This window comes from Bubalus bubalis, chromosome 24 (genome assembly GCF_019923935.1).
Source record: "Bubalus bubalis isolate 160015118507 breed Murrah chromosome 24, NDDB_SH_1, whole genome shotgun sequence".
In the NCBI taxonomy this organism is placed as follows: Eukaryota; Metazoa; Chordata; class Mammalia; order Artiodactyla; family Bovidae; genus Bubalus; species Bubalus bubalis.
The window spans coordinates 486,168-498,614 of NC_059180.1; the positions used below are offsets into that span (position 1 = coordinate 486,168).

General features: G+C 63.9%; 1 protein-coding gene across 17 annotated transcripts in view; it reads right to left on the reverse strand.

Moving 5' to 3' along the window:
* ADAP1 (ArfGAP with dual PH domains 1) overlaps window positions 1-12,447 on the reverse strand; it is a 35,003-nt gene that overhangs the window by 4,070 nt on the left and 18,486 nt on the right. For all 17 annotated transcript variants that reach the window (XM_044936101.2, XM_025275100.3, XM_025275102.3 and 14 more), the window contains exons 3-6: window positions 8,202-8,293; window positions 6,201-6,283; window positions 1,314-1,426; window positions 667-813 (exon numbers count right to left, since the gene is read on the reverse strand). In XM_044936101.2, coding sequence (XP_044792036.1) covers window positions 667-813; window positions 1,314-1,426; window positions 6,201-6,283; window positions 8,202-8,290 — 432 coding nt within the window. In that variant the 5' untranslated portion in view covers window positions 8,291-8,293. The remainder of the gene's footprint in view (window positions 1-666; window positions 814-1,313; window positions 1,427-6,200; window positions 6,284-8,201; window positions 8,294-12,447) is intronic.

Below are 12,447 nucleotides of genomic sequence, written 5' to 3' on the forward strand. Positions count from 1 at the left end.
TGAGAAAGCTGTGCGTGACCGAGTCCGAAGACACCCACACTGTAAGGCAACTACAGTTCAGTAAAATTAAAAGACAGAAACTTGAAACCCAGGATGGGCTTAAACACGGAGCCCAGGAACGAACTCGCGTGTTCACTGATTTCTGTAACAGTATCAAGACCGGCCATTGGGAGAAGACAGTCTTTTAAACCAACTGCTGGGAAAATGAATGTCCACACGCCAGAGAATGAGGCTGGACCGTTACTCAACCACAGACGAATCAAGGGCTGAGACGTGAGTCCCCGACAGTAAAGTTTACAAGAAGAACATGGGGCCACGGCACGACTCGGCAGCGACTTCCTGACCGTGACCCCAAAGGCACACGCGGCTGAAGGGAAACATGGTTATTTTAAAAATACTGAGCATCAAGACCGTGTGCTGTGTACAATCCACAGAACGGCCGAGCGCATGGAGATTGTGCCAGAGAGACACACGGAGGCCAGGCCTGAGGGTCTGCTCGGAGGCCAGCCGCGCCAGCTGGGGACGCAGATGCCAGCCCTGGGGCAGGCTCCGCCACCTGCCACCCCTCCTCTCCCTGGGGCTCCTAGGCCCGCTCTCCCACGGCAGCCGCGCTGGCGGTCGGCGGCCGGCCGGGCTCCCCTTGGCAGCGCGGGCGGCCGCGCCCACCTTCCCGTCCTCGTGGTAGACGAAGATGTTGCGAGTGCTGTTGTCCTTCAGGTAGGTGACCTGCAGGCCGTGCGGGTGGCCGATCTTGGCCGGCTGGAAAGTGGCGTTCAGGTGCTCGATCTTCATGACGGCCTTGGGCTCCTTGGCCTGGGGAGCAGGGCCGGGCCTCAGCATTAGGCAGGCACGGCGGGCTCTGCGTGCTGGCCCCACACTTCGGTGCCCTGTGGCTCTGAGCAAGTTACCTACACTTTCTGGGCTCGGCTTCCCAGGAGCTGCGAGGGTGGGCCCTGTGGTCCACCCCACGCTAGGCCGGGTGCCCTCTTCCTGCTCCCCACCCTGCCAGCCTGACCTCTCCCCTCTCCTTGCCGTGGGGCTGCAGATGCCCCGGTGCCCTCGGGCAGGGCCAGCCAGCCCCTCCACACACTGCCCAGGGTCCCCCTGACGTGCCTGCAGGGTGCCAGTCCCCTGTCCCTCGAGGGCCTAGGAGCGCCCCCAGCGTCACCCACACCAGAGGGAGTGGCTTTGACCAGCGGCGGGCGGAGGATCCCCACGGGGGCAGTGTGTTTCCCAGGAGAGCGCGGGGCAGCTGGGGGTGTGGCACCGCAGTGCCAGGCCTAGGTGGGGGGCCGGCCCCTGAACCCACTCACATCACTCCTGTTGAAGTACTTCAGGGCCCCCTCACGCTCCGTCAGCACGAACTTCCGGCTTAGGAACTGCCCGTTGTCCCGGCCGCGTTTCCAGAGAAAGCCTTCTCGGTACCCTGGGGGAAGGGCATGGTTGGACGGCCGCCCCGATGAGCGGACCGGGTGTTCGTACTCCTGTCCGGGGGGCTCCCGAGCGTCTCTGGACCCCGGGCTGCCCTCTTCCTTTCACTGGGTGGGCGGGAGGCACGTGGCGCCCACGGGTTCTGCGGGCCTGGGGCTGGCGGTGGCCAAACACCCAGACGCGAGACCACCACGGGCCCAGAGAGATGGGGCAGGGCGAGAGGCGAGCTCAGACACACGACGCCACGACGGCCTCGGCCAAGACCCGGGGAGCCGGCCCTGACCTCCGGGCCCAGGCTCTGTCATGTGGCTCGAAGATACAGACTGCGGTCAGGGCCCAAGTGGCGGGCGGGGGAGACGGACAACAGGGGCCACGTCCGCCCCGACCTCTCTTGTCCTTTCCTTCCCCTTTGCCTGTTCTGGGCCCCCATGTGAGTGTCAGAGGTTGGGGCCCCCGTGTGGGCATCACAGGTCAGAGCCGGGCCCCCGTGTGGGCGTCACAGGTCAGGACCGGGCCCCGTGTGAGCATCACGGCTCAGGGCCCCCAGCTGGCCCTCTGAGCTGGCCGTGCCCGGTGCTGCCCTCTGCTGGCCATGACCGCGGGCTGCAGCTGTCCCAGTCGGGACACCATGGCGAGGTGCTGACCCCGGAGCCTCCAGCTCCCTGCCCGCCGCCCGCCCCAGACACCACGGACACGGGGCGTTTCTCTGCGCTCCAGACGTCTATAAAAAGGCGGCCTCCTGGCATCGGGGCCGCTGGCCCTCTCAGTCTGCAGTGCGCCAGGCCATGGGGCCCCCGCCCACCCCCCACGACCCGGAGAGGCCCTGCCGCCTTGGAGCCTGGGACAGGCCCAGCCCCGTGGCCTGCACACAGCACCGGTGCCCCGTGTGTGCTGGAGGACAGGGCCACCACCACGCCCCCAGCTCAAGCCTGGCACGTGTGCTGCCTAAACGAGCGCTCCGCCAGGGCAAGGCCGGAAGGCCCCTTGCCGGCCTCCCCGACCCTGAGTCAGCTACAGAGGGCAGTGCCCGAGGAACAGCTCTTCTGCAAGGACGGTCCCGGCCAGCACCCTGTCCACACGAGATACAGCCAGCCAAACACGCACTCAGCGGTCTCGTGGCCCCACACGGGCCTCCGGGACCGACCTGTGGTCACCCCCCTGCCGAGGATGCGGCTGAGGCCGGCAGGAGTCCTGTCCGAGGCCGCTGGCCAGCGAGTGTGCAGCTGCCGGCCAGGCCCACCAGGGGGCAGCAGCACCTCGGCTGGCCTGGGCTGGGGCATCCCTGCTGTGGCCCCGATGGAGCTCCAGCCGGTCACCTCAACCCCGCTGACCTGCCGCGGCCAGCCCAACGGGACGGGCCCCCAGGCCCGGCAGCGAGCCGCCAGGAGGCCTGGTTTCGGGTGTGTGGCATGGCCACGTTGTTTCCGGGTGGGCACTCGCCAGCCTCCGATGCCCCCGGGGCATGGGTGGCTCTCAGGCCACAGTTTGAAGCCCACGGCCGAGCCACGCGCTCTCTGCACCCCTGCCCCGTGACGCAGGATGCAGCAGCCCAGGCCCTGCCACGGGCACCGCCACCCAGCACACCTGGGCTCCAAGCTGGGCCCCCGGCCACCCGCCCACCAGCAGGCCCAGCCCGGGGGCCCCGAGCAGCACCCACTCCCAGCCCACACCAGGGTCCCAGCTGCGTGCGGCATGACCATCTGCTCCCAAAAGACTGGCCAGTGCCAGGGCAGAGGCCACAGGGTTCACTCAGCATTTACTGAGTGCCAGCTGCGTGCCCCCTCCAGGAGCCGGGCTGCCCCCCGCTCAGCAGCCACCTCTGCTCAGCAAGCCCTGCGCGGAGCAGCCAGGATGTGGGCAGGGGATCTGGGCTCCAGTGCTGCCCACCCCAGGGACGACACACGGGAGCCAGCTCCCCGGCTGACCGTCCCCCGAGGGGACAAGCAGTGTGCAGCCTCTCATCGAGCTCAACACACGCGGCCCTGGGGCCTCGGTCTCCGAGGGGCTGGACCTGTGACGCCGGGCATGCTGTGACAGGCGGCCCTCGGGACAACAGGGGCCCTGTTGCCTGTGAAAGGCGGCCTTTGAGGCTCGGTGCAGGCGGGGACGGTCTGGGGACAGAGCCAGGAGCAGCCGGGACCTGGGGTCAGCCGGCCGAGGGGCCTGTGGGCAGCGGGAGGCACGGCCTGGCCCAGGCGCCCCGTATCTCTGCGACATTATCTCAGGGCAAGTGCCTCCCACACCCGGACCTTGGCCAAGGGCAGCGTGGGGGCACCTACTGCCTCGCCTGCCGCCACAGCAAAGCCATCGAGCCAGGCTGGCGCCTGCGGTCCTGCCCACGGCCGCGGCCTCACGCGGGGGTCCCTGCCTGATGGGGGCACGTCGGCGTCCAAGGGAATGCCGCCCGTGACCCGGGAAGTCACCCCTGTGCCTCTACCCTCACGGGCACCTCGTCCATGGTGGCTTCTGGGTGGGATGATGCCCCCCACCTCGCGCTCGGGTCCCTGGATCCTGGGACGTGCAGCGTCCACCCGCTGCAGACCCCACACGCTGCCCACGCAACTGCTCAGGCTGCCCGGCTCAGCCCGTGCGCCCTCCCTCCGGGCCGCGGGCCCCCTTCACGGCGGCCATGGGTGTGTTGGCCCCCCGTTCGTGGGAGAGGCCCCCGGGAACCCCGGCGCTCCTCGCAGGGGGCTGCACCTTGAGGAGGACCACCGGCCAGGGCAGCTGCTGCACCGCCCTGGACTGCAGGGAGGCGAGGGCGGGGAGACGGGGCACGGGGGAGACGGGGGCACGGGGAGAGACGGGGCACGGGGAGAGACGGGGCACGGGGAGAGACGGGGCACGGGGAGAGACGGGGCACGGGGGAGAGACGGGGCACGGGGAGAGACGGGGCACGGGGGAGAGACGGGGGCACGGGGAGAGACGGGGCACGGGGAGAGACGGGGCACGGGGGAGACGGGGCACGGGGGAGAGACGGGGCACGGGGGAGAGACGGGGGCACGGGGAGAGACGGGGCACGGGGAGAGACGGGGCACGGGGGAGACGGGGCACGGGGGAGAGACGGGGCACGGGGGAGAGACGGGGCACGGGGGAGAGACGGGGCACGGGGGAGAGACGGGGCACGGGGGGAGACGGGGCACGGGGAGAGACGGGACACGGGGGAGAGACGGGGCACAGGGAGAGACGGGGCACGGGGGAGAGACAGGGGCACGGGGAGGTGCACGTGGGGCCGGGGCAGGAGCCTGGGGGCTTGGGGCCTAGCCCCCTCCATGCGGCACAGTGCGGGCAGGGCTCCAGCCTCAGGGTCTCCGGCCAGCCAGGTGGGCAGCTGTGGGGAGCCGTGCCCCAGGTGTTCTGGCCACCACCCTCTCCCCGGGAGACCTGGGGAGGCAGGCTGGGAAAGGGCAGCCCCACCGTGACCACGAGACAGGCTACTCAGGGCAGTGCTGGGCACCTCTGGGTCCCCAGGGCGCCTCCCCACGGTACCCTGTGAGGGCTTTGCCCCAAGGGGGCTTGCAGAGGGCTCCCATGGGGTCCTGCACACCCAGGACACTTCCTGAGAATCTCAGGGCACCCAGAGCTCCACTGGGTGAGGGGGGTGGGGGACCACAGGCTTGGATTCTCAGGGCTCGAGGGGGTGGCATTCACACTCTGGGGGACACTGGCTTTGAAGAAAAGAGAAGAAAGCCTGGCCAGGGCTCCCTGCCCTGAGCCCGGGGGCAGAGATGCAGCCAAGGCCAGGACCTCCATACTCGGGGCCAAGTGCTCAGAGAAAAGGGGGTGGCCTCCCGCAGAGGAGCTGACGCCTGGTGGGAACTGTCCCCCACGAGGCCCACACTGTGCCCGGCAGCTCCTCCTGGCAGCCGGGGAAAGTGGGAGCCGAGGGCGTTTCCAGCCCAGGCGGGAAGTCTGGAGCTGCCGCACTGAAGCCTCCTCTGGGGGGCTGCTGCCACCCAAGGCGGAACCAGGGGAAACAGGCGGCGTCCTCAGGGCACTGACCGCTGACTGAGCTCTGGGGTCAGGCTGGGCCTGGAGCCAGCGCCACTGAGAGCCCACCCTCGTCTGCCTGACGCCCGCTGGGTTGGACCCTCACAGCCAGAGGTCCTGATGCAGGAACAGACACCCTGCCTCTGCCTCGGAGCCGAGGCCACACGCCACACATGCCAGACCCCCGAGGTGTTTGTGCCTGGGAGACGGGAGACAGGCTGTGGGGTGAGCGTCCCGGGGCCTCAGGCAGGACGAGTGTGAGTCTGGGGCTGAACAGGGAGCTGCGCCCACGAGCTCGCGGCTCTCAGGTGGATGGCAGCTGAGCCAAGGCCACAAGCAGTCCTGCAACCGCCTGCCAGGCAGGAGCGGGGCGCACGCAGAGCCCCTCGGCCGACAGACCGTGTGGGGGCCGGGCCCCCGTCGCAGCAGCAGAAGCCCCTGTGCTGACCAAGCCCCCGGGGCCTGGCCCACCCTCTCCAGGCCCACCTGGGCCCCAGGCCTGTCCACACCCTTGTGGACAGCCCCACCCGCCCTGCGGGGGCAAAGGCGCAGCCCCCAGGGGCCCAGAGGGCCCTGGGCAGCCCCACCCTCGGGCAGGGTTCAGGGCGGAGCTGTGAGCAGCTGTAGGGCCCTTGCAGCCAGGTCAGCCAGCCGGTGTTGAGGGCCGGTGGACGGACATGGGCCCAGACACTGAAGCGGCCGCCCAGATTCCTCGGGACCCTGCTTCAGCTCTGGGGGGTGGGGGGCAGGGGCGGACGCCCAGCTGCGGGCAGCCTCACCTGCAGAGTAGGGCTCCTGCCGCTCGGGGTGGGCGAACTCCTGCCGCTCATACTTGGCCCGGATCCACTGCTCCCGCAGGAGTCTGAGAAGAGAGGGCACGTGCTGGGTGACGCTGGCCAAAGCTGCCCAGGTGAACTTCTGACAAGCAGGCGGGCCAGGCTCACCCACTGAGGGGGGCACCCCAGGCCACGGCTGCCAGGAGCAGGGGTTCCAGCCTGCCCCACTCACGTGGGAAGCAGGAGGGGCCAGCTTCCAACAGAGGCCAAGCGGGGCGCTGGCCTGACCTCCCCCAAACCCGAGGTCAGGCACCAGGGACATGGGAAGGGAGCTGGGTCCCCGGCCGCTCTGGGTCACGGGCCTGCTGCTAAAACTGACCGCCTCCCTGGGACCTGATCCTCCCTTTACCCAGACGGCAGGGGGTGGGGAGGGCCCTGGGTCCAGAGACCCCACTCGGGCCAGACTCTGGCCTCCTGACTCACCACCTATTTCATCCCAGCGGCATCCCAGAGCCTTTGCCTGTGGGAGGCTGCTGCAGCCCCTCCACTAAGTGGGTATAGCTGAGGTGCACTCCACACCAAACACGGGCATTCACACGCCCCGTCCACCCCTGCACGGCACTCCACAGCGTCCACGGGCGTCCACATGCCCTCCACTGCTGCATGGCCTCCGTGGTGAGCTCAGCTGTCAGCCCCCATACCCTCCTGGTCTCATGGCTGCCTGGTCAGGTTCCCTTGTTGATACCAGCCCAGTGAGGGGCCTCTCCCAGGACCCCATCCCTCCCGGCACACCCAAGCACCTGAGTCTGGGGAATGGAGTGGGCTCGGCTCCTGTGAGCCTTCACCCAGTAGAGGTTTCCGGAAAGTGGGGCCCACTGGGATTCAGAGCACTCTCCCACTGGGGCCGCCGGGTCAGCCGAGAGGCCTTGACCACACGGCCCGCCGGGGCACCTTGCAGGGACCAGGCCCGTGGGAGTCTGTCCGTGGCGCCGGCTCAGGCGGTGGGGACGCAGCCATGCGTGCAGGTGGGCTGACCGCAGGAGAGCTGCTGACCTGCAGATTCACAGCCGGGCAGAGAGGCCGGGTGGGGGGCGCCAGGAGGGGTGGGGCCGAGCAAGGGGCCCTGCCCACAAGGGCTTGAAGACTGGACGCGGCGTGCAGAGTGAGGTCAGCCCCCGGCTCCCCACCTGTCAAGCGGGGTCTGAACTGGTGGTGCTGAACTCCCGCCTCCCAGGTGGGTCACCGCTCCCAACCCCGCTGTGGCAGCCGGCAGCCCCCTCATCTCCCAGCCCTCATCTGCGCAGAGCTAGGAACACACGAGCCCTGCATGCAGCCCGGGTCCCGGTGTCGTGGGCAGGGCCTCCGGGGTGTGGGGTTCACCAAGTGAGTCGGGGTGACAGCGCTGAGCACAAAGGAGACGGCCCAGGGGTGGGGCTGGACGCAGGGGCCTGGGCTGAGGGCAGGCTGCGGCCCCGCCGTCCATCCCAACGGAGGGACAGTCCAGGAGGAGCCTCGTCACAGGGCCTTCCTCTCCAAGCTGGTGCAGAGCCCGACATGGGGGCCTCCCCCAGGGGCTGGGGTCCCAACCTCACCCCAAGCACCTCCCCTGATCTCCGGAACCTTTCGGAACCCAGTGGAGCCCAGGAGTGCCCACGGGGTGGGCAGACAGGGAACCTGAGGCTCTGAGAGGTTGGTGACTAGGATCGTGTGGGGTCATGCCCCTGACCCTCCCCATGTCCATGTCCTGGGCACCAAGCCAGGTGGGCCGCATGCAGGAGCGGCCGCCCAGCAAGCCCTCCAGACGCCGGGGACGCCACAGGGACCCCTGGACCCAGGCTGAGGTTCCCGCAGGGACCTGTACCACCCAGGAGCCCAGGCCAGCTGTCCCCACCCTGCCCGCCACCGCCACACCAGGAACCAAAACCAAGCGGGGGGCGCCTGGATAGGGCTTCCGGACACGGGCCGGCGCGGAGCAGCGGCGCGGACAGGCCCCTGTGTACTCACTGGCAGTCGGAGGCCGAGGGCCGGTAATAGAAGGGGGGCACTCTGGACTCAAACGTGGCTCTGGCGATGGCGTTCCCACGGGAGGCCATGAACTGCAAGAGAGACGGTGTCACGGTCCCGAGCCACAGCTGACCTGGGGCCAGGGGGCTGGCCACAGGGTGGGGGAGCTGGGCACTGCCCTTCCCCGCGGGCGGTGGGGCCCCGGCCCTCCAGAAAGGGCCCCTCGGGAGGGAGGCCCCCGCCCCTGCCCCACATCTGATCCCACGGGTCCCAGGGCACGGAGGCCAGACTGGCCTGGAAGCCCACGTCCTGTGAGGCAGCCAGGCTGCATAGACCAGGCAGGGGACTACAAGCAAAGAACGAGCCTGTGGAATGCAGACAGGGTGCCCTGTGGGGTGGGGGCGACGGGGGTCTTTGGAGCAGCCGGCGTGCGGGGTGTCTGGGCACGGACATAGCACGAGCGAAGGCCCTGAGGTGGAGTGAGCTGGGTGGGCCAGAGGGGAAGCCCTTGGTGTCGGTGGGGGGGCTTCCCGCAGGGCCTCAAACGCCAGGGGTGGCGCAGGACCCCAGGGCTCCAAGCCCACCCTCTCAGTCAGGGCACTGAGGACGGTCCAGCCAAGGGTGCGCAGGATGACCGGCAAGAGCCACAAAACGATGAGACCCTTCAGCAAAGGCTGGGACCGACGTGGGATCCTCAAAGCAGAGGCTTCTCCGCACAGAACACCCGCCTGGTCCGAGGCCGGCTGAGGACAGCAGCCGGACGTCATCGCTGAGGGCCAGCGGGGTGAGGGCCCTCGGGCTCCACAGAGAAGCCTCCGAGCGCCCCCAGGAGCAGAGCAGACACTGAACAGACACGCCAGCTCTGGGTGAGGGAGACGGAAAGCACGCCATCTCCTTATGTTGATCTACTTTTAGCAATTCTCAAAAAAGAAAACCAGGAATAGAATTTTCAAGAGCTAGAATGATTCTAAAGTTCATTTTAAAGTTAACAAGCAGAAGAAAATTGTGAGAAGGAAGACGCTTCCTAGCAGATGTTAAAGCCTGTTATAAAGCTACCGAGTCAAACAGTGCCAACAAGAAAACCTCAAAGGTCCAGAAGCAGATCCAATGGGATCTAATATCCAGTACCAACAGGTTTAGCAGGACGAGCTGGTACACAGTAGTGGTAACGTCTCAGATAGATGGGGGTTGATAACCAATGAGAAACTGGAAACCGTTGGAGAAAAGGGGGTATGCCTTTCAGCAAAACAAAACTCCAACTTCATGAGAGGCTGAATTTCCAAAGTTAAGCAATCAAAATAGTAGACGAAGGGAATTCCCTGGCAGTCCAGCTTCCAGTGGAGGGGGCAGTTTGATCCCCAGTTGAAGAACTAAGACCCTGTAGACCACGCGGAACAGCTAAAAAAGATAGATGAAAATCACAGGGTGATTTAAAACATGACTCAAGGAAAATATGTAAGGAAATCTTCAGGATTTGGGGTTGGGAATGGTTTCTTAGTCACTGTGTGTGATGCGTGCCAAGTCGCTCAGTCATGTCCAACTCTGTGCAACCCTGTGGACTATACAGTCCGTGGAATTCTCCAGGCCAAAATACTGGAGTGGGTGGCCTTTCCCTCCTCCAGGGGATCGTCCCAGCTCAGGGATCGAGCCCAGGTCTCCTGCATCGCAGGCAATTCTTTACCAGCTGAGCCGCCAGGGAAGCCCTTAGGTTTCTCTCAGGCTTCTTAAAGCTATCAGATAAGCCCAGGGTTTCTTAGAAGCGACAGCAAAACCACAAGGAACAAAAAAAAAATCAACAGAACTTCACCGGAACTTAAGACTGCTGTGCTTCTAAGGACCCCATCAGGAAAGGGAAAAGGGGCATGAGCCTTAAAAACACGAGGCCCCTGAGAAGCAGCCGTCCCAGGTCCTGAGACAGCCGAGGGCCACGTTGCTGTGGAATGTCCCGGACCGGCGAATCCAGACAGGAGAGCCGCCCTGGGGTCTCAGGAAGGGGCTCCCCTGAGGTGAGGACGACAGATGTCCTGGCAGCTGCAGGCGACGGCTGAGCTGGATTCTGAACGTGCTTTATCTGCTTTTCGCTGCGGGAGGCTGACGTACATTGCTGGTTTCAGGCGTGAGACCTGGTGGTTCTTGTTCAGGGCGTGAGACGCCGGTTACGGGGCTGGGGACTGTGTGCTTCCCTTACAGCCCGTGACTTACCTGTCCTAGGGTGGACTCGGCGCCTCAGTCTCCTGCACCTACGTCTCCCGTTCCCCCAGCCCTGCCCTCCGGCAACCACCTGCCTGTCCCCCATGCCTGTCAGTCTGCGTCTTTTTCAGATCCCACAGGGGAGTGAGATCAGACTTGTCTTTCTGTGTCTGACAGATTTCTCTTAGCATAAGACCCTCCAGGTCCACCCCTGTTGTCGCAGATTGTGAAATACCACTCTTCTGGCTTAGGAATATTCCGTTGTATAAATGCACATCTTCCTTATCAAGGCACCTGTAGATGCTCCCACATCTTGGCTATTATAACTCATGCTGCAGGGAACACGTGAGTACATATATCCTTTTGATTAAAAATGTTCTAGTGGGATTGTACCCACCAGGCTGCTCTGTCCATGGAATTCTCCAGCCACAATGGAGTGGGCAGCCGTTGCCTTCTGCAGGGGAGCGTCCCGACCCAGGAATGAGGTGCTGTGGGCGTGTTCTTTGCCGCCTGAGCCACCAGGGAGCCCTCATCCTGGTGGGGCTGCTGGATCGTATGGCGGGTCTCTTTCTCGTTTTCTGAGGAAACTCCACACCGTTCTCCACAGCGGCTGCACCAGTTCACGTTCCCACCAGCCGTGCAGAAGACGCTCTCTTCTGCACATTTGTTATTTATAGAATCTTTTTTTCTTGGCCACATGGCACGTGGGATCTCAGTAGTTCCCCTACCGGGGATGGAACCCACTGCCCCTGCCCTGGAAGCGTGGGGTCTTAACTGCTGGGCCGGCAGGCGAGCCCCCGTTATCTGCAGACTCTTAACAAAGGCCACTCCTGGCACCGTGAGGTGGAGGCTCGGCACGGTCTAGATCAGCGTTTCTTTTTTTTGTTTTGTTTTTTTGGATCAGCGTTTCTATGCTGGCGCTGAGCGTCTTTTCACGCACCTGCTGACGAGCCGTGTCTTTAGAGACGCGTCTGTCCAGGTCCTCAACCCGTTTCTAACTGGACACTTTGTTTTTTCTTTTTGATACTGAGTTGTATGAGTTCTCTGTACATTTTGTGCAATAGCCCTTAACACACGCGTCATCTACAAACATCGCTACCGTTCAGTAGGTGGGCTTTTCACTTTGTTGATAGTTTTCTTTTTGTGCAAAAGCGTTTTCATTTGCTGCAGTCCCATCTGTTTATCTTTGCTTTTGTAGCCTGCCTGAGGAGGCAGACCCAGAACGATACTGCTAAGACTGACGGCCACGAGCTCGTGTACGGTTTGGGCTGTATGGTTTGGGGTCTTAAACATTTAGGTCTTTGATTCATGTTGACTCACTTTTTGTACACGGTGTGACATGCGGTGTGGGCTGTCCAGTTCTCCCAGCACCTTTCGTAGAAGAGACTCTCCTTTCCCCACTGCACGTTCCTGCCTCTGGATTATTCACTTTTTAAAAATTCACTTTACTGAAGTCTAGTTGATGTACAGTGCTGCGCTGCTTTCTGACGTGGGTAAGGCACAGGCGTGCCTGCATCTGTGCTCGCCCGTTGAGCAGAGCCCCCGAGCGCAACGGCAGGACGGTGCTTAACACCCTACGGCACTAGTGTGCCCGTGCCGACCCCGGACCCCCACCCCTTCCCCAGCCACTCCGTCCTGGCAGCCACAGCCTGGCCTCCACGCCCGTGAGCTCCTCTCGGTTTCATAGAGATTCATGTGTGTCATATTGTAGATTCCGCCCGTAAGTGGTGTCGTACGGCATGTGTCTTTGTCTGACTGACCTGGCGGGATAATCTCCAGGCTCATCGATGTAGCTGTAACTGGCGTTCTTTTATTCTATTTTATGGCCAAGTAATATTCCAGCATATATATGTCCCACCGTGCTCACTTTAAAATGGATTTTATATGAATCGCCCCTCCATGATTTAAAAAATTATAGATGGCTCCTTAAAAATATAAACCATACTTTTTCATTTTAAAAATATCATTTCAACATGAAAGTTAAAACACAACCCACAGAACGAGAAGAATTACTTGCAAACACTAAACCTGAAAGCGATTTTGTGTCCAGAATCTA